This window comes from Pantherophis guttatus, chromosome 11 (genome assembly GCF_059756535.1).
Source record: "Pantherophis guttatus breed Tessera chromosome 11, ASM5975653v1, whole genome shotgun sequence".
In the NCBI taxonomy this organism is placed as follows: Eukaryota; Metazoa; Chordata; class Lepidosauria; order Squamata; family Colubridae; genus Pantherophis; species Pantherophis guttatus.
This window is the reverse complement of record NC_142073.1, coordinates 7,582,562-7,609,593: the sequence shown is the minus strand read 5'-3', so window position 1 is coordinate 7,609,593 and position 27,032 is coordinate 7,582,562. Positions and strand designations below refer to the sequence as shown.

Sequence of the window (27,032 nt, the reverse complement as noted above, 5' to 3'; positions counted from 1 at the left end):
CCGCTGTAGATCTCCGGCAGAGCAGCAACAGCAGGTGCCTTAAGCAAATTTGGGAACCCCTTGTGAAGAGCATGAAGATGGGAGGGGGCGCTTGACGCTATGCCAGGAGCTGTTGAATGTCTCCTGCAGGAGCAATCCAGGAGCGGGTCCGTCCATCAATCTGCCAAGATGTTCTTTTAATCACTGGTGAGGGAGGCATGTGTTAGACTAGAGCAGGGGTGTCAAACTTGATTTCATTGAGGGCCGCATCAGGGTTGGTTGGGTTTGACCTTGGTGGGAGGGGCAGGGGGCGTGGCCAGCTCAAGGTCACTCGTGTCTGTGTCGGAGGCGCCTGGGGTGGCCCGAGCGCTCTGCCAGCGAAAACGATGGTGGGGAACGGAAGGATTGATATTCCTTGCAGACAGCTGGTCCTTTGCATCCTTTTAGAGGGTCCTTGAAGCACTTGGAGGTTTATCTGTGTCCTCAGGGTCACCTGAGTGGTGCAAATGGTTCCTTTTTTCCCCCCAAAATTGCAAAAATAAAAAAAGTAAAAAAAAATATATTGCAGACTACAGGAACCATTTGCACCACTTGACCCTGAGGACGCAGATAAACCTCCAAGTGCTTCAAGAACCCTCTAAAAGGATGCAAAGGACCAGCTGTCTGCAAGGAGTATAAATCCTTCCGTTCCCCACCATCCTGTCAGAGCTGAAGAAGCTTCTTGGATGAGAAGCGAAACGACTTCAGAAGAAAACAAACAAGAAAGTCCATTTGCCTCCTGAAAAAAGTATCTTTGGGACAAGTGATGGGGTACATACCTTCTGACTTAAAGAGGACATAGTAGAGGCTGCATGGCCCATGTTCCCCTTTTCAGTCCTTTCCGTCCTACTTCTACCAAAGTGTGAAATCATCTCTGTCAGCATTTCTAACAGGTTATTTCTTTTTCTTTTTCCCTGGGAAAAGCCGCAGCATTTTCTCACCAGTTTTTTTTAGATTTTAGCCTGTCCCACCACTAATGATTTCAAGTTTTTTTTCCCCCATCTCTCTCTCCTCTTGCCTTTTATTCTTCTTTAACACACTCACTCCCAGAGCATGTTAGAGATAGACGGTTAAGCATTCTTCTTTGCCTTTTCAGTGAAGCGTGTGAATTCCCTCTCTGTTGATTGTCGCTGGATAGGAACATTTTGATACTGTGGTCTAATGTTGACACGGTCGTCTAATTCGGAATTTGCTATAAAGCTGGAGCTTGCAGTTGTGTAGGAAACGTCAAACCCCGGGGAAATCAGGAGATTTGGGCAGCTCGAATGAGTACATAAAGGTTTATCGAAAGCTTAAGCTCTCTACAAGAATCTGACCAACTAACAGTCAAGGGAAATAAGCGGAAATTAAGAAGGCAGTCAAAGGGGGCTGGACTCAGAGCTCTTATGGGCACGCAGAGACTCATGACCTATGACGCGTTTGACCCCTCCCTCGCCCTCAGCCTAGTCATCTCCTACATGAAAAGACTGCAGCCACTTTCTCTTTCTCATCGTCAAATACGAGACGCAAAACTTTTTTTTCATTACAAATAGTCCTTGACTTACAACAGTTCATTTAGTGACCATTCAAAGTTATGACAAAAGCAATTTATGACCATTTTTCACACTTATGACTGTTGCAGCATCCCCATGGTGGTCACGTGATCAAAATTCAGACGCTTGGCACCTGTCTCATATTTATGACGGTTGCAGTGTCCTGGAGTCATTTTGCGACCTTCTGACAAACAAGGTCAATGGGGAAGCCAGATTCACTTACTAACTTAACAACTGCGGTGATTCACTTAAGTCATAAAACGGGGCAAAACTCACTGAGCAACATAAATTGTGGTCGTAAATTGAGGACTACCAGTATCCTCATTTAACAAAAATTATCCAATTGTAAAATTATCCAATTTTACAACATTATTATTATACATTCATCCAGCAGTGAAATCCCCCCGGGTTCTATCCGGCTCGCCGAACTGGTAGCGCCAGTGGCGGGAGGCTCCGCCCACCCACCGGGAGCATTACGTCCCATTTTTATACCATCTGCGCACGCGCAAAAGAGGCGGGCATGGACTCCCGCACACTCCCGTTCCCGAACCGGTAGCGAAGGTAAGTGGATTTCACCACTGCGTTCACCCCAAAATAAGAGGTGGCATTTTTTTAAAAAGGCTTTTGAAGCTATGGAAAGGCTTTCCAATCAGTAAGATTATAGGAAGTAATGAACGCACCACCGTATTTGCTGCAATTAATAATTTCAAACCTAAATTATTATTTGGAAATTATATGTATTCTCAAAAGCGTACGCACAATATTAGCGTGCATCTGGGACCTTGCTGGCTTTTGACCTGCTTGGATTCCAGCACTAAAGGCAACAACACGTAACTGAATTCAAAGCATTATAACAAACCTAACAAATTGCTTTTTCAACTATTTGATAGCCGCACTCGTTTAACAGGAGCTTAAAATAGATTCCGTCTCTTTTGTGCTGAAAGATGACCGAAACATTGACAAACAGATGCCGTCCGTCGTAACCCGCTAAGTATTTTAAAACAGGCAAGATGTGCTGTCTTTCCTTTTGCATAAATTATTGAGGAATTTATTGGAGCCTGAGCAAAAGAATTGGGAGGACGGATTGGAATGGGGGAAAAAAGGGGAAAAATTAAGGATTTTTCCACGCAGTAGATGCTGCCAGCTAATCTAAAGCGGAATAACAGTATGGGCACCAAAGTGGTGCAAGTACTAGAGGTAGTTGACTTACAACCATTCGTTTATTGAATGCTTAAAGTTACAACACTGAGAAAAGTGACCTATGGCCGATTTTCACACTTACGAGTTGGTGCATTCCCCCCCCCCCATGGACCCCTGATCAAAATTAGGGAGCCTGGCAACTGGCATGTATTTATGACGGTTGCACTGTCTTTGGGGGTCAGGTGACTGATTCGCTTAATGACTGCATGATTCACTTCACCATTGCGGCAAAAAAAAAAGGGTCATAAAATGGGGCATAGCTCTCTTTAACAACTGTCTTGCTTCACAATGGAAATTTTGGACTCCATTATGGGTCGTACGTTGAGGACTATCTTGTAGATCAGAGGTGAACAACACAGCAGTAACTCTGCATTTTTCGTAGAACGTATTTTTAATTCCATCTTAGGAAATCCTGTGGTCGCTTCTCAAGCCTCAGAGGAACTTAAACTTTGTGGGTTTTTTTGCTAAAGAGCTATTCAACTTTACTAGAGGAAGATGATCCATAACAGATCTGCAGCTTTTATACAACTTGGCTAATAGAGCAATACAGCCCTGCTTTAATTCCATAAAAAGTTGCTTTGCAGTGCACATGGGTACCAACAGAGCCCCTCTTTAAAGCAGCCAAGTGTCCCTGCCAGAGGTGGGCTTCAAAAATTTTAGCAAGGGGTTCTCTGCCCGGTTGCTGGGTGGGCGTGGCCATGGTGGATGTGTCCTAGTTGGCCTCCTGCACCACAGCGGCAGGGAGGGTTGATTTTGCCCTCCCTGGGCTCCAGAGGCTTTTCTTGAGCCTCTGGGAGGGTGAAAATGGCCTCCCCAGGCTCCAGAGGCCCTCTGGAGGCCAGACGGCCCAGTTTCCAGCCTTTCCGAACTTCCAGTAGGCCTATTTTTCACCGTCCCCGAGCCACTGTGTGCGCCCTGTACTTACCTGCACCCAAAACAGGCCCCGTGGGGACTCTTGGGAGGGGCGGGGCCAGCCAGGAGTGGGATTTGGGGGTTCTCCGAACTGCACAGAATCTTAGCTAGAGGTTCTCTCGAACCCCTGCGAACCCCCAGCAGCCCAACCCTGGTGTCTGCCCTCTGGAAGTGTTGCACAATCATGAAAAAGGAAGATACAGCTGTTTTCGAGAGTTGCTGATGTACAGTTACTCCTGTGCCCTTTTGAAGCTCCTTTCGGAAAACCTTATCCAAAATATTACACAATCCGTAATATCTAATTGGAGTAATGGTGGTGGTTACTAGGAGATGTTTAAATATATGGAATTTGGTGGGGGTTATGTTTCATCAAAGGTGGATTTCCAGTATTTAAAAGCAGCTGATGTCAATACAACTCACAATGAGTTCTGTTTGAAAATACAACCCATTTTGACCCAGGCACGCTAAGATTTGAATTTATGAATAGTTTTACAGCCAGAAGAAACATACTAAGACCAGAACTCTTTCTGAGTTAGCTGTGTGTGATGTAATACAACAGGACGAGATTATCACTACCGTTGTTTTCCATAAAACTAATTCACGCTGAAAATAGAACCAAATTTCAGAATGTAAATGCAAAGTGTGGTGGTAATTATATTTTGCTTCATTTGGAAAAAAAAAAGCATTTTGAGGTCTGGTCTTTGGTCTTTGCGTTCCAAAGGTACTTGATGCCTAATTTAAAAGCTTCCAGCCGATCCCACATTTGTTTTAAGGCAGCGAATGTCATCTTCTTTCAAGCCGTCAGGTGATTTGATTTTGATTTAGTTTTAGCATGTTGTTACGAACTTATTAATTTGTGGCTCAGCCAAGAAATTAAGCAAACTCCAGCTTACCATTAGGCATGAGCTCAGATTTTGATTAAGGTTTGCCTTTGAGTTTTGGTCGGTCTAATAAAAATACTGCTGTAGTACAGATTTTGGACAAATAAGGCACACTTGTTTCAATAATGGGAACTCTCTATATATTTTCAGTGATGGAGAAAATGAATGAAGAAATATACAGAAGGCCCTCAGCTCAAATCGTTACAAACTCACTCACTATTACTCAGTGGTGAAATGTGAACCGGTTTACTACTGGTTCGCTGGCTGCACCTGCGCAGCGCGCACCACGCACCAAATGCGAGGTGTGAGCGCGCAGTGCACGCCAAAAGGAGGCATGTGGGAAGTAGAACAGCGCTGCAGGTGTGTGTGTGATCAGCTGTGGCACCCAATCTTTTTTTTTTACTTTTAAAAGCATTGCTTTTAAAAGTAAAAAAAAAAAAGCTTCTGACGATCGTGCTGCTCAGCTGTGATCGTCAGAGGCTTTTAAAAACATTTTTTTAAACAACCTCTACCCACAAAATGACGCTATAGGGCACTGCACACCAGAACAACTAGACACAAGGACAGTTTTTTTCCCGAACGCCATCACTTAGCTAAACAAATAATTCCCTCAACACTGTCAAACTAGTTACTAAACCTGAATTACTATTAATCTTCTCATCATTCCTATCACCCATCTCCTCCCACTTATGACTGTATGACTGTAACTTGTTGCTGTATCCTTATGATTTATATTGTTTCCTAGTATGATTCAATTGCTTATTTATCCCCTATGACTATCATTAAGTGTTGTACCTTATGATTCTTGACAAATGTATCTTGTCTTTTTATGTACACTGAGAGCATATGCATCAAAGACAAATTCCTTGTGTGTCCAATCACACTTAGCCAATAATTTTATCTATCTATCTATCTATCTATCTATCTATCTATCTATCTATCTATCTATCTATCTATCTATCTATCTAATCATCTTTTTTGAGAATCCTGCCAGACTGTGTTGAGATGAACTGATAAGGCTGCCCTACAAGGCTCATCCTTGTTCTGAAAACATTTCTGGTGATCATTGAGCAGGTTTTGATGGGTGATGGTCTCGGTGACTACAAATGTTGCTATGGGCTATAGAAAATGTACTGGAGACACGCGATCTATAAAGTAAGACTTCTGAAATCATCAGATCTTCAAGGTAGGGCAGATGAGGAGGTAGGCTCCACGTGGGTTATTGAAACTCTTTATTTTATTGTGGCAAAACAACAATCTCGAAAGCCTGCCAGAATTTCTCTCTGACCCCCGTTTATGGCTTGTAGAATCAAAATCAACCCATCATTTTCTGTTTCTTTCTCACTCCTTACTCCCTCTCAAGACCAGCTGATGCTTACTTAATAGCTGTTGAACAGCTGCTTCAAGGCCACCTCTCTGCTCCTCTACAGAACAAGACCTGTGTGACTTTAGTTCTACCGTACTTAAGAGAATAACGCAGGGCATGAAGTACCAGCTTCAGACGCCTAATAGATGCGGCAAGTTGATTGGAAAGAGAACATACTTCAAGTCTCAACAAAACTTGGGAGAAAGGCTGCGACAGGAATAAAGCACACTTTATTCACATCTCTTGCTGTTGTCTTATAAAATGCTCCGATTAAGGAAGAGCAAGGTGAAAAAGAGACATAATAATGGCGAAGCCACTGAGAAAACAAACCTTTTCCCACCTACTTTAGGGGTGTCCAATCTGTGCCCTGGTCCGCATGGAACACTGGACAGCTGGTACTGTGGCCCCATAAGATCATAAATGTTTAACGTGATGTGATTTTTTTTAGCAGTATTGGTATATACATTAACTATATCTTTGATAGGCAGTCCAAGACAATTCTTCTTCACTCCATGCTACCCAGGCAAGTCAAAAGGTTGGACACCCATTAACTAGAGCATGGGTGTCAAACTCACCACGTCACATTGCCGTCACATGACATTTGGCAATAATTTCCCCATTCGCGGAGCTGGGGTGAGGGTGGCCTGCGAGTGACGTATCCGGCCTGTGGGCCGCCAGTTTGACATCCATGGATCACTGGTCCTATTCCTGATATCTTTAGCAAGTCAGAAATCCATGACTTCCATGACTGTTAAGATCATGGGCAGGTGTTCTTGAGGATGGATAATCAACTCTCTGGCTTAGAAACTCAAGATAAAATGGCTCCGTATGTTCTTATGTCACCCCGTTTCTCCCTTTCGGCTTCTCTCTTTGCTCCTTGTAACATTCATATTAAACCTAAGTGTCCTTTCTTCAACAGCGATGTCATACCAAATAACAGAATAACAGAGTTGAGAGGGACCTTGGAGCAGGGGTGAAATGCTACCGGTTCACTCCAGTTCGGGCAAACCGGTAGTGATAAAAACTACCGGTTCAGGTGAACCGGTAGTTAAAAAAAGCTACCAGTTCCTTCCAACCGGTATTTCCAACGATCAGCTGTGCCGCGTGGTTTAGCTTTACTAGAAAGCAGGAAATCCTGCTTTCTAGAGAAGCTAAATCGCGCGCCACAGCTGATCCCCCGCCTCGCTCTTCTATTTACCTTCCCAAGCCTCCTTTTGGTGCGTACTGCACATGCGCGTGCATAGTGCACATTGGTGCGCATGCACGGCCAGCAAATCGGTAGCAAATCGGTTCAGATTTCACCACTGCCCTGGAGGTCTTCTCGTCCAATCCCCTGCTGAAACAGGAGACCCTACCCCATTCCAGACAAAGGATTATCCAGTCCCTTCTTAAAAGCCTCGAAGGACCCACAACTTCTGAAGGCAAGTCATTCCACTGATTAATTGTTCTCACTGTCAGGAAATTTCTCCTTAGTTCTAGGTTGCTTCTCTCTTTGTTCAGTTTCCACCCTTTGCTTGTTTTCTTGCCTTCAGGTGCATTGGAGAATAGGCTGACCCATTCCCTCTTTGTGGCAGCCCCTCAAATATGAAAGGAATCCATGCTCAAGTTTACCATTTGCAAATTAAACCAGCATACGAGTTAACGTAATGGACATTGTTTATTAGGAATACAGGCCAAGAATGTTTAAAAACCGTAAACCAAACGTAAGGAAGAAAGCAACAGAGGCTTTACATAAAAAGACTGCTTCCAATAGTTTTCTTAATCAAATAGCCGCAGCTTAATTCTTATTCGGAAAACGCTGGGATTCTCTTTGCGCATAGACATGGTTTGGTATGCAACGAGAAGATTAGAGGGAAATCATAACATAGTCTAGTCCAGCCCTTCATCATAACAGGCTGTGGAGAGGCACAATTTTTCCTTGGCGGAGCATCCTCTGTTCCTTTTTTTTTTTAACATATTTTTTAAATTTTTATTTTTACGTATCGTCTGTTTTCATGATTAAAATTTAGGATAACTGCATGATAACTACGAGTAAGGGGTATATCTCGCAGATGATTTTAGGCTGGCATAATTTCAAAAGGTAGACTGCATTATGTTGATTTGTTTCTGATTCTGCGAATCAGTCTTTTTACTCCAATATTATTAGGGTGCTTTAATCTTCTGACATTAAGCTTCTCTTTGCACTTGATTGGATACAAAGATTAAGATGAACAATCCAAAGCATTTCGAGTAAAAATGCCTTCCAGTACAATCAGAACAATCTACCAGTTTGCTGGAGGATTAAATTATAAACATGGAAGTCATATTTTGGAAAGAGATAAATGACGATCAGACTGGGGCACTAGAGTTGGGGGTTGTTGATTTTTTTTTGGCTCACTGAAAGTTCAATTTACGTAGAACCATCTTTTCAGGAAAGACAGTTATATGGAAAGAAAGTGAGAATATGGAATGCATGCAGTAGGACAGTGATGGCGAACCTTTTAGACACAGAGTGCCCAAATCGGAAGGCGCACATGTGTGCCAGAGTGCTGGAAATCGGAAGACCAGCTGGCTGGCGCACATGTGCAACTCGGAAACCCGACAACCAGCTGGCTGAGCTGAGGCGATGGTGCGCATGCCCACAGAGAGGGCTCTGTGTGGCACCTCTGGCACGCCTGCCATAGGTTCGCCATCACGGCAGTAGGATCTACGGGGGAGAGAGAGGAATTTATTAAATAAAAGACAGTGGCGAATATATACAATCCGTCCTCTGAAATGAGGCTATCGCTTTACAAATAAATTAAAAGGAAAAAACAAACAGCAACATTTCAACATTTACAAATACCACAGCAAAATGCTTCCTTCAGTCTGTCTATGATTCGGTAGGTTTAGTCTGGATCAAGTGGTAGTTCCTGCATCGAGACCTAAAGGTCGATCACATTGCATCGAAATGGAATCGGTGTGCTTCTTGCCTTTTCTCGCGATCATCTGCTTTCTGGAACAACGGCAACAAGGAAACAATTATTTTAGGGGAAAAAATATAATATGCTTTTGGTGGCTGCACCTAACGCTGATGATCAGAACTGTAAAAATCACACACACAAAAAATGATTACCCTAAAAAATTTTTATTTTATTTTTTTTAATTTTAATTTGATTTATATGCCGCCCTTCTCCGGAGACTCAGGGCGGCTTACAATGCGTTAAGCAATAGCCTTCATCCTTTTGTATATTTATACAAAGTCAGCTTATTGCCCCCACAAACTGGGTCCTCATTTAACCTACCTTAGAAAGGATCCCCTGCCTCGCTCTTCTACTTACCTTGAGTCAACCTTGAGCCTGGTAAGATTTGAACCTGCAGAAATTGCAGGCAGCTGTGTTAATAACAGGGTGCATTAAACCACTGTACTACCAAGGCTCCTTGATACTACTGGAATGCTTACTAAAACCCTTGACGGATAATAGTTTATTAGGCATCAGGTGGAAGAATCTAGCCAAAAGTGGCCACCATAAATCTAAATTCTTTGGCGCAAAGCTTTTGCTGGTCCATCAAGCTTTTTTCTTTTAGGACAATAAGATAAAAAGGAACATCTACGGGACAGCACATACATGCTGAGTCTTGGGGAGGGCGGTAGGGGAGGGAGGGAGCTTGAAAGGTTCCTATTTTGTTTTAAACAGGGAATCTCTCTCTTGTCCTATTCACAATGCCCACTTTTGACCTAGTTATGTGTGTCGGAAGAATGATCCTAATGGGGCAATGCTATCGGTCTCATTAAAAACCCTGGGAAAATCGGCGGTTCCCAAAAGGTGGGTTTACTTTTTTTTTATAAACATCAACCTATTTCAGAGATTTTTTTTAAAAAAAAAATCTGATTATTTTTTTATTTTTATCCTGCCTTTATTATTTTTATAGATAACTCAAGGTGGCGAACAAACCTAACACTCTGGCCTCCTCCTGTTTTCCCCGCAACAACAATCCTAAAAGTTGAATTGGGCTGAGAGAGAATGATTGGTCCAAAGTCACCCGGCTGGCATCCTGCCTAAGGCGCAGTGTGGAATTCAAATTTTTTTACTACTGGTTCTGCGGGTGTGGCTTGGTGGGCGTGGCATGGCTTGGTGGGAGTGGCAGAGGGAGGATACTGTAAAATCTCCATTCCCTCCCCACTCCAGGAGAAGGTTACTGCAAAATCCCCATTTCCTCCCAATCAGCTGGGACTCGGGAGGCAGAGAATAGATGGGGGCGGGGCCAGTCAGAGGTGGTATTTACCGGTTCTCCGAACTACTCAAAATTTCCACTATTGGTTCTCCAGAACTGGTCAGAACCTGCTGAAACCCAAAGTCACCCAGCCAACTTTCCTGCCTAAGGTGGGACTAGAACTCACCGTCTCCTGGCGAATGACCCAAAGTCACCCAGCCAACTTTCGTGCCTAAAGCAGCACTAGAACTCACCGTCTCCTGGTGAATGACCCAAAGTCACCCGGCCAGCTTTTATGTCTAAGGCAGGACTAGAACTCACCGTCTCCTGGTGAATGACCCAGCCAACTTTCCTGCCTAAGGCGGGACTGGAACTCATCGTCTCCTGGTGAATGACCCAAAGTCACCCAGCCAACTTTCGTGCCTAAAGCAGCACTAGAACTCACCGTCTCCTGGTGAATGACCCAAAGTCACCCGGCCAGCTTTTATGTCTAAGGCAGGACTAGAACTCACCGTCTCCTGGTGAATGACCCAGCCAACTTTCATGCCTAAGGCAGCACTAGAACTCACCGTCTCCTGGTGTATGACCTAAAGTCACCCCCCCCAGCTTTCGTGCCTAAAGTGGGACTAGAACTCACCGTCTCCCGGTGATTGGCCCAAAGTCACCCGGCCAGCTTTTATATCTAAGGCAGGACTAGAACTCACCGTCTCCTGCTTTCTAGCCTAATTGCCTTCACCACCAGGCCAAACTGGCTCTCTTCATTAAGCACGGCTTTATTATCAATTGTACTCGTGTCCTGCTCGTTGGTTTTCCACTTGGCTACTGACCACGAAACAGAATCCCGGAACAGATAAACCTTGACTCTGACCCAGCGTGGCTCTGCCTTGTATTCATAACCAAGGAGAAGTCGAAAGCAGGCAAGGGGTATGATGGTTCTGTCTGAAGGTGGCATGTGAGACATGCATCATTACCATCTCACCCTTAATCTGACAAGGTGTTCTCGCTGCCTGTGGCTGAACCAGGATTTCAGCTTGACGGTGCTGCTTTGGATTTTACTGTCAGCCCTTTATCCTTCAGGGAAAAGTGCGGCGTTCAGGTGTTAATCACACTCCGACTTCTTGGCAGGAAGGTGCTCCTGCCACAAAGGCTCTGACATGTCTCAGTCTATAAAAACACCCCATGACACATTCCCTTCCACCCGTCCATTATCTCGGCAAAGAATTCGCGCTGCATAATGGGCCGCGTACCTGCCTGCCTTTCCTCTTTTCCATTCTTAATTCTGAACCTGTTGTATTTCCTGTCTCACGGGTGACATTTTCAAAAGGTTATTTTGGAACTTTCCATTAATGCAGGGATCTAAACAAGCAGGCACACTGCCCGCCTTCGCGCAGCCCGCCGGGTCGGGGATTCGTTCGAACGGCATCGTAATGGGTGCATCTGATCCCGCTTAAAGGCAACCAACCACAGCTTGCTTATTTAGCGTAACCATCGGCAGCGAAAAGCAAGTGATTTTTTTAGATCGGGGCTTGCTTGCTTCGCGAGCGAAATTATATTGCCAAAACTCATAAAATAAATAAATAAATAAATCAGAAGTTTATTCATTTGTTTGGGGTTCCGTACAGCAGCTTCTTGTCGGATAAGGGAACAGAAGGCTAAAGTGACTCGCAAACAAAGTCGCTCGTTAAGCGACTGCTGTGGTCATTAAGGGAACATCAAAGGTCTCAAGTGAACTAATTGTTCAGCATTGTGGCCCAGTTTTGCAGAAAATGGGAACTATATGCCGGGTTAGGGCAAAGACGTCGTAAAACATGGCCAGGTGATCACAGGGCTCTGCAAAGGATTCTAAAGGTGGGCTGGTTGCCAAGTGTCCAAAATGGAATTTGCATTGGGGAAGGGTCAGAATTTTGCAGCAGGGTCATTTGTACTCCTGGGGAGTCCATCCGACCACTGAACGGTTGCTAAGCGACCAGGTGTTAAGGTGAGGACTCCTGTATTGAAGGTGCGTTGGGGAAGAAGTGGGAAATCTATGCCTTGGTGAGCTTCGGTGGTGCAGTGGTTAGAGTGCAGTACTGCAGGTTACTTCTGCTGCCTGCCGGCTGCCTGCAATTCGCCAGTTCAAATTTCACCAGGTTCAAGGTTGACTCAGCCTTCCATCTTTCCGAGGTGGGTAAAATGAGGACCCAGATTGTTGGGGGCAAGAGGCTGACTCTGTGAACCGCTTAGAGAGGGCTGTGAAGCACTGTGAAGTGGTATATAAGTCTAAGTGCTATTGCTATTGCAGGCAAAACTCTGCTCGCTGCCAGGAGTTTGATTCTGATTGACTCAAGGTTGATTCAGCCTTCCATCCTTCTCGGGTTGGTAAAATGAGGACCCAGATTGTTGGGGGCAATAGGCTGACTCTGTGAACCGCTTAGAGAGGGCTGCGAAGCACTGTGAAGTGGTATATAAGTCTAAGTGCTATTGCTAAGTGCTATTGGTGAAGACTTCAAACTAGGATAGCTAGCAAGACAGGGCGCTTAAGAACGTTTCTCTCCGAGGCGCCTCAATATCTAGGAGTTAGGATTTATGTGCCCTTTGGGTTTTGGTAATCATGCAGGCTCATAAGTGCTTTCCTGGGGTGCCACAAATGGCCTTGAGAGAAAAAGGCTTGGTGTGTTGAAGAACTGTAAAAGACAGCAGGGAAGGAGCAGAATCGACTAGAAATCGGTAACACAAGCCATCGTTGATTTTACTTCTCCGCAGGAAATGCTCCTGGCATATTGAAGGAACCCGCACCACAGCAATTCCCATTTAGCCTTAATGACGAAGCACACAAGATGCTTTCTCAGCTGCATCCCATCTCTTGTTCTACGGAGGAGTGGGGGGGGGGGAACGGTCTATCCTAAACTATACTTAATTTGAACCATTTCTGCAGGGAAAACTTTTGCTGTTGAAACTCGGGTTTGGAAGATGCTAAGACAAAGCTAACCTTTCTCCTATCAGCCAGTTTCCTTTCCAGGGGAATTCATGCTTATTCCATTCTTCAAACTAGGCACTTCCTCCCGTGCTAAAATAGAGTGCCCTTCGCTCTTATTATTTTTCAGTTTCTTTAGAAAGCCTGGCAGCTAATTGATGGATTACCATACTTTTCGGAGTATAAGACGCACCTTTTTCCCCCCTAAAAGGGGGTGAAAATTTAGGTGTGTCTTATACACCGAATGTAGTCACGCCCACCCACTGGCCTCCATCCTTTGCCCTCTGCCTCCCAGCAGTTACCTCCTTGCAAGCAAACAGCAAGAAAAAACAGCTCTTTCAGCTTCAGCACAGCCTAATTAGCACAAGTTGATTGAATCGGCCTCCCGACTCTCAACTGATTTGCTCTCAGCTGTTTTGCGCAGGGCTCTGCTGCTTGCTGCAAAGAGGTAAATTGCTGGAGCAGATTCTTTTTTCTCCTTGTGCTAATCAAGCTATGCTGAAAACAAAAATGAAAGTAAAGCAGGCTGTTTGCTGCAACGAGGCAAAATTGCTGGGAGGCAGAGGCAGAGGGAGATTTCTTTTTCTTCTTTTCCTCACCAAAAAAGGTAGGTGCGTCTTATACTCCGAAAAATACGGTATAATGTTCCGTTTAGAACTTAGGGGTGGAAGAGCAAAAGAACAATCGTGCAGACATCGTTCGGCGTCGTGTGCCTCGAGTGTCTCAAGGACTGAATTGCATTATTGCTTAGTGCGTCCTTCCTGTTCCTTGGTGCTAACGTGGCGCAAGGATCCGCGGTTCTAATCTCGGCTAATTTGCAAGCGAAACCTTCGGAAACACCAAGTAACTAGGTTACTTGGTGTCATAAAGGACAACAAGCCACCGCAAGGCTCAAAAAAGAAAAAAACAGAAGTGATCATTTCCACAGGTATGATTATGGCTTGCCCAGCCGGCAAATGCTTAACTGACTATCTCCGCTGTTGAATGGTCAGCTATGAATAGAAAGCCCTACGAGAAATGGGGACAGACATGTTCTTTTGTGGCATTGAAAAAGGAAGCTTTTAAAGTAACTTCTGGGAATCAATGCGCTTCAACAGAGTAAAATAGCAGCTTTGCTCATAGTTGGGTAAAATATCTCTGTTTTGAAGCTTGTCGATAAGGAAGCCAGCAAGGGCGCTTAATTCAGAGGGAAGAAACTGCTTTCTATTACAGCCGAGCTGAACAAGAAGGAAAAAAAAAAAAAGAGGCTGATTTAAATTTCATTCATTGCCGGAGCCACATTGTCCAGGGAACTTTTCAAGACAAGACACCCCCCCTCCCTCCCCGCATGGGCAGAGGTCACCCAAACACTTCCAGCTCAACAAATTTCTAAAAGGCAGCTTTTAATGCCACCCTTTAACCTCCCTGGGACCTTGGAGAGCAAATTGGGAGAGCAGAAGACGCTCGTTCTTTCTAATCTTGGCAATGGTCGCCGTGCTAACGTATTCCCTAATGAATGGAAGAAAAGAAGGGAGGAAGGAGGAGAGAGAGGAGGAAGGGAGGGAAGGGAGGGGGAAAAGAAGAAAAGGAGGAAGCAAGCATGGAAGGAAGGGAGGTGTTGTGGTCCGCCAGCAGCCTGAGAAGCTGGCAGCAGAGTCGGACAGTTAGGAGGCTGGGGAGGGCCATGGGCCAGTCCTGGAGTCTGGGGAAGGCTCGGATGAGGGCTCTGCATCGGAGGCAGAGAAAGGGCCATCTGGGAGGTACGTGCTGCCTCCAGAGCCTCCAGAGTCGGATCTTATCGAGGCAGAGGAACAGGGGGAGACTATTCCCAGTGCGTGTATGCACAGGACTGCCAGAAGGCAAGAATAGCTAAAACAAAAGGGATGACTCGGGAGTAGGGCTGGGAGATGATTGGCTCCTCCCATAAGACTTAAAAGAGGAGCAAAGGCACATGGGCTTTTGCAGGAAGCAACGTTTGTTCATTCGGTTCAGCTTAAAGACTGAAGCTCTGTTTGATTCTGGATCCATGTGGCTTTGCCAATTAGGTCTTTGGCAGTGTGTCAAGGGAGATAAAGGTGGGTGATTATCCCGAAGGACTTCTCCCGAAGGAGTCTTTATAACTAATTGGGACTCATCTGTGAATGAACAGAATTCACAGCTGTTGCAATAAAAGAGGTTTTTGGGACTACTCATGTGTTTTAATGACTCAGGAAGCCTAGGTTAGAACAGGAGGGAGGGAGGAAGATAGAAGGAAGGGAGGGAAGGAAGATAGAGAAAAAAGAAGAAAGGAAGGAAGGAAGGAAGAGAGGGAGGGAGGGAGGGAGGAAGGAAGATAAAGAGAAGGAAGGGAAGGAGGGAAAATATAGAGAAAAGAAGAAAGGGAGGGAGGGAGGAAGGAGGGAAATTAAGGAGGAAAATTCTGTGCCTTAAAGAAACTAAAAAAAAAAAAAAACTAATGTAAAAAAATGAGGATTTAAAGAGAAAAGGGGTGTCTTAAGTCTTCCCGAGGTTTAATATCTACTTCAGACCTTAAAAATACTTGGATCTTCCAAAAATAAATATCAAGTTAGTTTTTCCAAATTGGGGGTGTGGGTGGGTGGGTGGGTCTTAAGGGGTAAACCTTGATTGATGGCACCAATGTCATCCCTTAAATTCCCATTAAGAAGTGGAAAATATTTGCTCTGTCCACAGCACTGCCTTGATTCCTAAAGGCTGATAACCATGTGGTTTTATTGGGGCTTAGCTTCCTGCAACGGGTAGGATCTATTTACTGTGTTTTGACTGCCTTGGCTTACAATTTTTGCACAGAAGCGCACAAACTAAGCCCTTCAGTCATCCTCAGTCTCAGCCACCTCCAACCACTGTTACAGAAATGTGACAGAAAGAGGGAAATGATTAAATACACGGCTGGGGAATAAACCCATGAACTATTTAAATAACAGAATACGCGTAAAGGAAAGGGAAAGAAATATAGCTTCGGCACTGGAGCAGCAATCCAGTAAGTTTCGGAATGCGTCCTTTATAAGCAGGTCAGGTAAAGGCTGAGTGCATTTCCCGTTAGCCTGGAAAACCTTGTGCAGCCCTGGCGTGGACTCCGGCTGAGCCAATTGTGGCTTTGTGCAATGGGAGAGCCCCTCTAAAATTTAAAGAGCAGCTTTGAAATTTAATTTAAAATTGAAAGACTTTATGGAAAGAATACGCGGTGTTGCAGTGGTTAGAATGCAGAATTGCAGGCTAGCTCACTGCCCACTGCCAGTAGTTCGATCCTGACCGGCTCAAGGTTGACTCAGCCTTCCATCCTTCTGAGGGCAGTAAAATGAGGACCTGGATTGTTTGGGGCAAGATGCTGACTGTAAACTGCTCAGAGAGGGCTGTAAAGCACTATGAAGCAGTATATAAGTCTAAGGGCTATTGCTATTGCTATTGCTATTGCCCTTCCTTCCTTCCTTCCTTCCTTCCTTCCTTCCTTCCTTCCTTCCTTCCTTCCTTCCTTCCTTTCCTTCCTTCCTTCCTTCCTTCCGTGGTTGCACAGTGGTTAGAATGCCGTATTGCAGGCTAGCTCTGCCCACAGCCTGGAGTTCGATCTTGACCAGCTCAAGATTGACTCATCCTTCCATCCTTCCGAGGTCAGTAAAATGAGGACCCAGATTGTTGGGGGCAATAGGCTGTCTCTGTAAACTGCTTAGAGAGGGCTGTAAAGCACTGTGAAGCAGTAGATAAGTCTAAGAGCTATTGCTATTCTTTCTATTGTCAACCCTTGGTGTAACACAAAGCTCTTTCTAAATATGGCCTTAGGTCAACAAGCAAGGTAGAAAAATATTGCCAAGCTTACCTTCTCTTGCCAGTGCAGTATGCCAATGATGGCTAAAATGAAGACACAGACTCCAATTAAGGCAATTGCTGTTAGCAGTACGATGTTACTCGGGGTCAGGTACAGCTTAGCGCTCCAGCTAGGGGGCGGAGGGTGGGTGGAAAGAGAAGAATCCAAGATCAATCAGTGGTCCCATGGACGGCCATGAAGAGAAGGTCTTCCACAGGGGATGGGGAAAGCCAACACAGAAACAGATTCTTGATCCCAAGCTTCCCAGATGTGGAGCTTTAGAGGCTGCAAAGGCATGAGTAACAACTTCTCTTTGTTCCCTGGCATGGAGGCATCTGTCATTTCAGAGTAAGGTTTTAACTTGTAGTTTGAAGCTGTTGACTCACTGCCAAGCTCACATGTGCAAACGGAACAAAGAGAGAAAATGGAAGAAAACTGGGTGGCAGGAAATAAGCCAATTTTCTACGAATGGGTAATAATAAGTGGTGGGATGGCAAAATAGATATCTAGTTATAGAAATCGAAGAATAGAATAGAATAGAATAGAATAGAATAGAATAGAATAGAATAGAATAGAATAGAATAGAATAGAATAGACTAGGCTAGAATTCTTTATTGGCCAAGTGTGATTGGACACACAAAGAATTTGTCTTCGGTGCATAAGGTCTCAGTGTACATAAAAGCTATCAGTGATAAATCAGGATCACAGTCATCATTAAAATATGTTCATCATAAATCATAAGATACAACACTTAATGATAGTCATAGGATACTAAATAAGCAATCAACATAAATCATACCAGGAAACTAAATAAAACAATATAAATTGTAAAGACACAAGCAATAGTTTGACAGTGTTGTGGGAATTATCCTGTTTCCCCCAAAATAAGACATTCCCCTGATAATAAGCCCAATCGGGCTTTTGAGCGCATGGCAATAAGGCTAAGCGCTTATTTCAGGGTTCAAAAAAATATAAGACAGGGTCTTATTTTCGGGGAAACACGGTAGTTGTTTAGCAGAGTGATGGCATGGAGGAAAAAAACTGTCCTTGTGTCTAGTTGAAAGTCTCAGAGACTTTGGAATTCAACCACTCGCCACATAACAGGCCAGATCTAACAACTGTCGAGAAGAAAGGGGAAAAAAAAAAGGCTGGATGATGGATGTTGTAGTACCTGGAGACAGTGTAACAGAATAAAAAGGACTGGGGAGAATCATAACATATAAAGACCTGCAAACAGAACGACTGTGGTAGAGGGGAAGAAAAAAAAAGAAGGAAAGATAGTACTAATAGTGATAGGCGCCTTGAGTGCAATTCCAAAACATCTGGAGCACCATTTAAACACCATTGGCATTGACAATCGCCATCCATCAAGTCAAAAGGCAGCTTGACTTGGAACAGCTTCCATCCTGCAACGATGCCTTCGATACCATCAGACCACATCTGGCTATCCCAGGTCCTTGGGAAGGACTCACTAGGATAAAAATGGCAAACCCAGTCTAAACATCTGTCTTATTGTGCCAAGAACCATAAGAAGAATATTATTTATATTCTAAATATCTAACCGATTATGGGAAGGGATGCGTATTTGGGGAATTAGCAGGTTTTATGATAGGGAGGGATTAGAACTAGGAACATTTCTCTCTCTTTTTTAATTTTCTTCAGAAGGTTGCCAAAGGGGATCACGTGACCCTGGGACACCGCAAGGGTCATAAAAATATGAACCAGTTGCCGTCCAAATTTTGATCATGTGACCGTGGGGATGCTTCAAGGGTCGTAAAGTGTAAAAAACGGTCGTAAGTCACTTTTTTTCAGTGCCGCTGTAACTTCAAAAGGTTACTAAATGACCTGTTGTAAGTTGAGGATTACCTGCATGTCTTCATTCATATCACTGAGATGCATAAGAAGTTGACCGTTCTCTCTCAATTCAGGCTAAAACAGTGAACTAAATTTAGAGTCCTACCTATCACAATTTATGATGGTGATGATGATGATGGAGGAGGAGGAGGACTTGCTGCTCTCTGAACCTGGTTGTTTTCTTGGAGACATTTCATTACCCAACTAGGGAACATCATCAGTGCTAGAAGGGAGTGGGGTGAAGAGGAGGAGGAGGAGGAAGACGAGGAGGAGGACTATGAAGGTTCCTTGGTGCTCTCTGAGCCTGGTTGTTTCCTTGCAGACATTTAGTTACCCAACTAGGGAACATTATCAGTGCTAGAAGGGAGTGTGGTGAGGAGGAAGAGGAAGAGGAAGAGGCAGCCTTGTGGGGTTCCTTGGTGCTCCTTGAGTCTGGTTGTTTTTTTGCAGGTATTTCATTACCCAACTAGGGAACATCACCAATGCTAGAAGGGAATGGGGGGGGAGGAGGGAGAAGGAGGGAAAAAATAAGCAACGGTGGCTCTGTATTTAATTGCTTGGCAAATGGCTGCATAGATTATTGGAAGTTCATAAATAGTATGTCAATATTCAGCAGCAAAGGGGCATTTAGTCACTCATGTATCATCGTGCGCTTTTCTCCGAACGGAAGCCGTTTTGATATCGATTCCACTTAATGCGTTTCAGCAAAATGAAATCTCCCAATGTCCAATTCATGGAGAGCGATTCCAACGCGGCCATGTAGACGATCATACCGTTCTTCAGGGAGACGCATTTGAAAGAGGTGCTCCGATCGCTTCTCCAATTCTCTCTAGTTTTAAGCCTTTATTCTGTCTATTACTTTTCTTTTTTAAAATAATAATAATTAAGGAGATGATGCCTGCTGAGTCGGAATAAATTTTATTTATTTATTTATTTATTATTCGAATTTCTATACCGCCCTTCTCCTTTCGGACTCAGGGCGGTGAACAGCCAAAATAAAAACTTTTATACATAAATACGATTAAAAATAGATTTAAAATAATTAAATTTGGCCCATAGTTTAAAATTTATCAATTTAAAATCCATATCAAAATTTAAAACCAACCATAAAATCATAAAATCAAGAGAGAGACCGGGATGATGTACTTCTAACCACTCTGAGCTTCCCTAAATAGCCAGGGGATTTATTAATTAATTTATTAAATTAACTGATAGGTAGTCCTTGACTTATGACCTACCTGACGCTGGAATTAGGGATGTAGCCTGCTGGCAGGGGAATTCTGCTCAGAGGCCTTAAAGTTGAGAAACACTGAGTTTATTATTGTTGTTGTTAGTTGCGAAGTCATGTCCAACCCATCGCGACCCCATGGACAACGTTCCTCCAGGCCTTCCTGTCCTCTACCAATGCCCGGAGTCCATTTAAGCTCACGCTGACTGCTTCAGTGACTCCATCCAGCCACTTCATTCTCTGTCATCCCCTTCTCCCTTTGCCCTCAATCGTTCCCAGCATTGGGTTCTTCTCCAGTGAGTCCTTCCTTCCTTCTCATTAGGTGGCCAAAGTATTTGAGTTCCATCTTCAGGATCTGGCCTTCTGAAGAGAAGTCAGGGTTGATCTCCTCTAGGACTGACCGGTTTGATGGCCTTGCAGTCCAAGGAACTCGCAGGAGTCTTCTCTAGCACCATCATTCAAAGGCCTCAATTCTTTGGCGCTCAGCCTTCCTTATGGTCCAACTTTCACAGCCATACAGCAACTGAGAAAACCATAGCCTTGACTATATGCACTTTTATTGGCCAAGTGATGTCTCTGCTTTTTAGTAAGCTATCTAGATTTGCCATGGCTTTCCTCCCCAGGAGCAAGCGTCTTTTAATTTCTTGGCTGCAGTCCCCATCTGCGGTGATCTTGGAGCCCAGGAAAATAAAATCTGTCACAACCTCCATTTCTTCCCCATCTATTTGCCAGGAATTGAAAGGGCCGGATACCATGATCTTAGTTTTCTTAATGTTGAGTTTCAAGCCAACTTTTGCACTTTCCTCCTTCACCCGCATCAAGAGGCTCTGTAGTTCCTCTTCACTTTCTGCCATTAGAGTGGTATCATCTCTACATTGGGTTATACAGCCTGAATTAGCAACTTCAGGAAAGCCGAAACTGGTCACTTTACAAGTCACTTCCAAAACAGGGCCAGCAGAGGATTATAAAGACAGGCTTGACTTAGAAATGTACATGCCGTTCTCGACTTACGACCACAATTGAGCCCGGCATTTCTGCTGTTAAGTGAGACATCGGTTAGGTGAGTTTCTCCCCCCCCCGTTTTATGACCTTTCTTGCCAGAGTCGTTAAGGGAATCACTGCAATTCATAAGTTAGCCACCCGGTTGTTAAGTGAATCTACTTCCCCATGGACTTGGCTTGTCGGAAGGCTACAAAAGGGGATTGTATGATCTTGGGATGCAGCAGCGGTCGTAAGTATGAAACAGCTGCCAAGCATCTGAATTTTGATCCTGTGACAGTGGTTGTAACTATGAAAAATGGCTGTAAGTCACCTTTTTCAGTGCCATCGTAACTTTGAATGGTTACTAAATGAACTGTTGTAAGTCGGGGACTACCTGTATCTACAAAAACAAAAAAAAACCTGCGTTTCATTTTCTAGAAATGACTTCTCTATTTCTAGAAATATTATCTAGGCAGCCTTCACTTTTTCTCAACCAACTGCCCTATGATTACATTATAAAACAAACACTCACTGGTTTTTTCCCCCCGCCAAGTTCCAAAGATGAATAAAGTCTTTTTTATTATTATTAACAAGAATGGTTTTGTTTTAAGGTTATAATAAAGATTTATCAACTGTTGAGGTCAGCCTCTATGATCAATAAATCTTAAACAGACCGAAAATTGAAATCAATGTGGTCTTTTTATAACATACATAAATCTGGAATGGCAGTTCTTCAGTAAACGCCAGGAGTAAAATAACAGAATAATGATTAAAATTCATTTGGAGGAAGAATTCTTTGACATCTGAATACTTATTGTTCATTTCGAAGGAGGAGGGTCTCGCAACTCAAGGCAACGCTTTGTCGAACTGAGATCTGATTACAAGAATCTCATGATGCTTTGCCGTGACTTGAGTCATCCGGGCTTAAATTAGATTTCCTGAGTTATCCGAATTCCTTGGGATATATTTACGTCTTATTTCCATTGTTCAAATCCTTGAATGCCTTTTGTTACTTTTACGCGAACGTATCAATTTTTCCTCCCTAAGTATATGCCTAAAAAGGCATGTATTATATGCGGCAGGATACTTTACAGTATGAAAAGTTGTATTTACTCCATGGTATCCGTCAGGCACGAACAACCAGACCCACACTGGTGTAGTGTTCGACCTAGCTACTTCATTGCTCTCTGCCTATAATACAGGAATCTCCCCAAGTGGCAGCTTTGGAAAGACCAGATAATCGCCATCACTCTGCTAAATGAATAATTCCCTCAACACTGTCAAACTATTTACTAAATCTGCACTACTATTAATCTTCTCATCGTTCCCATCATCCATCTCCTTCCACTTATGACTGTATGACTGTAACTTTGCTGCTTGTATCCTTACGATTTATATTGATATTGTTTCCTGATTGCTTATTTGTACTCTATGACTATCATTAAGTGTTGTACCTTATGATTCTTAATGAACGTATCTTTTCTTTTATGTACACTGAGAGCTTATGCACCTAAGACAAATTCCTTGTGCGTCCAATCACACTTGGCCAATAAAGAATTCTGTTCTGTTCTGTTCTGTTCTGTTCTGTTCTGTTCTGTTCTGTTCTGTTCTGTTCTGTTCTACTCTACTCTACTCTACTCTACTCTACTCTACTCTACTCTACTCTACTCTACTCTACTCTACTCTACTCTACTCAAAGGCATTCAGGGAGGGTCAGGCCTTGCTCTCTTGTATTTATGTAACAATACCAGACTAATCCTATCCAGCACATAGCATATAAGCGATGCTTGAGCAGGGTCCGCAGGATTGTCTGGGATGCTACACATCTTCTTCATGACCCATTTCCCTTGTTTTCCTGCTGGGAAGAGGTTCGTGATATCCGAACCAGAACATCCAGATTCAGTTTTCAGTTTTGTTCCATATAGTATTAACCTTGTGAAGGGAACATCAGTTCTTGGAGCTGGAGGAATACTGAGAGTCAAGGGAGGAAAAAGGAGGAGGAGGATGAATTTGCAAATCGTACCAAGTCCATTGAGAGCAGCAATCCAAGTGTAGGGCTTTATACAAACCAGCACCAGATATAAAGAACTTAATATGCTGGTTTCGAGGCAGGGGAAAAATAAAAGGCCATTTGCAAGTTTATAAAGGAGTGGAAAAAGGTTTTCATGTGCAAATGGACTGAGATGGGCTACAAAAACTTGAAAACCTGAGGGAAAAAGAAAGATGTAAAGAGCTAAGAAATAGTTAAGATTAAAAAAAAAAAAACAGCGTTGCCAACACAGAAATGGGAGCATAGAAACGGAACCCAGGGATAGAAATTTATAAACTTAAATAAGAAGAGCAGTTGTGAATTCGTAAGGAAGACAGCAGGATGAGATAGGAAAATAAATGAAAGCACAGAATTAGCGTTAAGTTTAGAGAAAAGGAATGGCAGCGAAACATTATAAAAGTAAGTTTTTGGGTGGAAAAACCCCATGCAAGTCTTTAGTGTTCGGTACCGTATTAAGAAAAACTGTCATGAAAGATTTTAGAAGTGGGACACGGTACAGTATCCAAGGACTGAGAATAAAAGATGCTCATGGAAAAAAGAAAAAGGATATCCAGACTCAGAGAGAAATCTGACAAGGAGGGAAAAGTGTGATGACCCGGGGCAAGGCACAGAGGCAACACAGCCAGCGGATAGTTCAAACTCCCCTTTATTGCTCCAACTGTCCCCCAAATGCCTGTCCTGCAAAGTAAATACCGTATTTTTCGGAGTATAAGATACTCCGGACTATAAGATGCATCTACCTTTTTTGGGGAAGAAAATAAGAAAAAAAAGGCTACCTCTGCCTCCCAGCAATTTGCCTCCTTGCAGCAAACAGCCCGCTTCAGCTTCAGCTTCAGCACAGCCTGATTAGCACAAGCAGCTGATTGTCGGTTGGATCGGCCTCCCGAAGATCAGCTGTTTCAGGCTGCAGGGATTGCCATAGCCTATTGCCGCCTCCATGTGCCCCATTTTCCAGGGGGGTGGGGGTGGGGGCGTCGGGGGGGCACGGAGCTACGTTCGGTGTATAAGACACACCCAAATTTTCACCCTCTTTTGGGGGGGGGGAGAGGAAGTGCGTTTTATACTCTGAAAAATACAGTACTTTGATTTTATTTTTTCCAGGATGCAAAGAATTCTGTAAGAGGAGGAAATGATTAGGTCTTCTTGGAATATATTCTTTGAACGAAACACACATTCCAACTCACCTGGCGAAGATTTAATTTGAAATGAAGAGAGCTTACCTTCGAGGAAGGTGATGAGGAAACGGAATAACAATAAGCTGGGAATTTGGGATGATGGCTGTCCATTCTTGTTTTCTGGTAGCCTGGAAGGAAGAAAGGTCCCCAGTAAACACCTGGTGAGTTCATCTTACTAAATAAAATGCTGCTGCAGAAACCAAATCTCTTCGTTTTATTTAAAGGTAAAGGTTCCCCTCGCACATATGTGCTAGTCGTTCCCAACTCTAGGGGGTGGTGCTCATCTCCGTTTCAAAGCTGAAGAGCCAGCGCTGTCCGAAGACATCTCCGTGGTCATGTGGCCAGCATGACTAAATGCCAAAGGCGCACGGAACGCTGTTACCTTCCCACCAAATGTGGTCCCTATTTTTCTACTTGCATTTTTTACCTGCTTTCGAACTGCTAAGTTGGCAGAAGCTGGGACAAGTAACGGGAGCTCACCCCGTTACGCGGCACTAGGGATTCGAACCGCTGAACTGCCGACCTTTCGACCGACAAGCTCAGCGTCTTAGTCACTGAGCCACCGCGGCCCTTACATTTGAATAAATACATTTATTTAACATTAACCTTTTAATTTAACTTAACTTAAATGTAATTTAATTAAATAAATAAAATGCTACGGTTCTCCAAAAGCCGGCTAGTTCTTAAAAGCATTTCCCACCCCTCTGTGTTTTTCCTTGAATGAGCTCCAAGGAATTTTACAGATTGTGGACAATGACATCCTTGTTGGTAAACTCCAAAACTTTTTGGGGGGGTGGGGTGGGGAAAGGATTTTTAAAATTCCCCTGGAAGTTTTCACACAAGCAAGATGGATGGGCCCAGTTATAGCGGTGGTGGGTGCACCATTGAAACACTGGAAGGACCAGGATGGAGAAAATCGATCTATGTCAGTGTTTCTCAACCTTGGAAGCTTGAAGATGGGTGGACTTCAACTCCCAGAATCCCCCAGCCAGCGCTGCTGGCTGGGGGATTCTGGGAATTGAAGTCCACCCATCTTCAAGCTTCCAAGGTTGAGAAACACTGATCTATGTAGTTGCTAAGAGTTGATTCCTGCTTGAAGGCATCTAATCAACGATCACATGAACCAAGGGTGTCAAACTCAAGGCCCTAGGACCGGATCCGGCCTGCGGGATGCTTCGATCTAGCCAGCGGGGTCACCCTGGAAACACCCTGGCCCGTGGTGCGTCTGCCGGTGAAAACAGAGCTCAGGAGGACCACGTGTGGCCCCTCGCGAGCTCAGTTTTTGCTGGCAGAGGGTTGCAGGATGCTGTCTTAGCTGAAAATGGAGCTCGCAAGGGTCATGCATGGCCCCCCTGAGCTCTGTTTTCGCTGTTAGAGGGTTGCGGGATGCCGTTGCAGCCCAAAACGGAGCTCAGGAACCTGTTTTCGCTAGCAGAGCACTTGGGATGCCACAGGAGCCCCCCGACTTGAGTGACATCATGCTGGCCATGCCCACCACAGCCCCCCGAGGTCAAACACAACCCTGATGCGGTCAGATACCTGACATAAATCCATAATTTGCCGCATTGGCGAGTGCAATTCACACCAACATTTGCTTATTATTCTATGCCTAAGAGGGGAAAAACCCTACGACGATAGGATTCCAGGGCATGACCCGGAAATATAGCATGCAGATTTATCTTACAGGTGAAGCTAATTCCACGCAGAGCGGTGGTTTTAACATACCTTTTCCCCCGAGGGACGAGGGATGCCGACGAATAAATGATCGAGAAAGTTAGCGCTTCGGCCCAAACCTAAAACAGTATATGGAAGCTGCAGGGCAAAATGTGCAGACTGACTCAGCTGTCCAGCTAGAATGCAATTAAAAAAAAAAATGGCACGATGAATATCTTGCTTAAGGCCTTCCAAAGGAATGCAATTTTGCTACCAGTTGATTGCCTGCCACTAAAATTGAACTCTACATCTAAAAGAATCACGCAGTGACATTCGGCATTTATGCACGCAGGGTAAAAGCTCAACGCTCTTCGTGTCTTTTTTTTCCCATATATATATATATATATTTTAACAACGAGCCTGTTTAAGCCAGAAACGGGAGAGTAGCATTGCTTTCAGCTTGCACAACACGGACGGAGGCCTTTGTGTCCTTTTTCCATTTTAATGCCATTCGGGGTGCCTGTCATTACAGTGAAATTGGAAACGAAGCCATTACTTTTGAGCAGAAACATTTCTGAAATGGGTTTTTTGCTGTTCAACAATAGGCTTGATTATATGAATCATGGAACTGGATTTTGCTGATGGGCTTCTTTCAAGCCGGCAGGGAGAAGGAGAAACAGTACAACAGACCAACTAGGCTAAAAAAAAAACCAAAAAACCACAACAACCGACAACAACAAACACCGAAGTCACTTTGGAGATGAGTAAGTCACCTTGACCCATTCATTTCATCTTGTTACAGTTATGAGCATGACATTCTTCTGGGTCTCCTGTGCTCCAACACATGCCCATAAATTAAATTAAGCAATCCAAGATGACTTGAAAATTACAGCCCGATAAATCACAGCTTGGGCAATAGGTTGGAACTTACAGATAGAATTTTGTCTCTGCTACTAGGCAGCCTTATCAACCTTAATTCATTCCTTTTCTCTTTCTTTCCCCCCCAAATCATCTTTGATATTTCATGTGGAGTCATTCCACCCCCAATAGGAAAGGGCAACGATCAAGACTTTTCATGCATTGGACACCTGGTTGACATTTCAACTTGGCACTCATTGAAAGCTGTTGAGATTTTTATTTTTCTGGATAAACAGGAAGAGGTTTCCATCGGATCTTTGACTTATTAAAGTAGATCCCATCATGCTTAAAACTTGACAGCTGATCTTAAATATAAGCAGGTTGTTTTGCTGCAACGCC

At 43.9% G+C, this 27,032-nt stretch overlaps 1 protein-coding gene across 1 annotated transcript in view; it reads right to left on the bottom strand.

The window, feature by feature from the left end:
• Window positions 1-7,547: 7,547 nt before the first annotated feature.
• ITFG1 (integrin alpha FG-GAP repeat containing 1) overlaps window positions 7,548-27,032 on the bottom strand; it is a 97,684-nt gene continuing 78,199 nt past the window's right edge. Inside the window, exons 15-18 of the mRNA XM_034426452.3 lie at window positions 25,848-25,972; window positions 24,168-24,250; window positions 16,847-16,964; window positions 7,548-8,883 (exon numbers count right to left, since the gene is read on the bottom strand). Coding sequence (XP_034282343.2) covers window positions 8,824-8,883; window positions 16,847-16,964; window positions 24,168-24,250; window positions 25,848-25,972 — 386 coding nt within the window. The 3' untranslated portion in view covers window positions 7,548-8,823. The remainder of the gene's footprint in view (window positions 8,884-16,846; window positions 16,965-24,167; window positions 24,251-25,847; window positions 25,973-27,032) is intronic.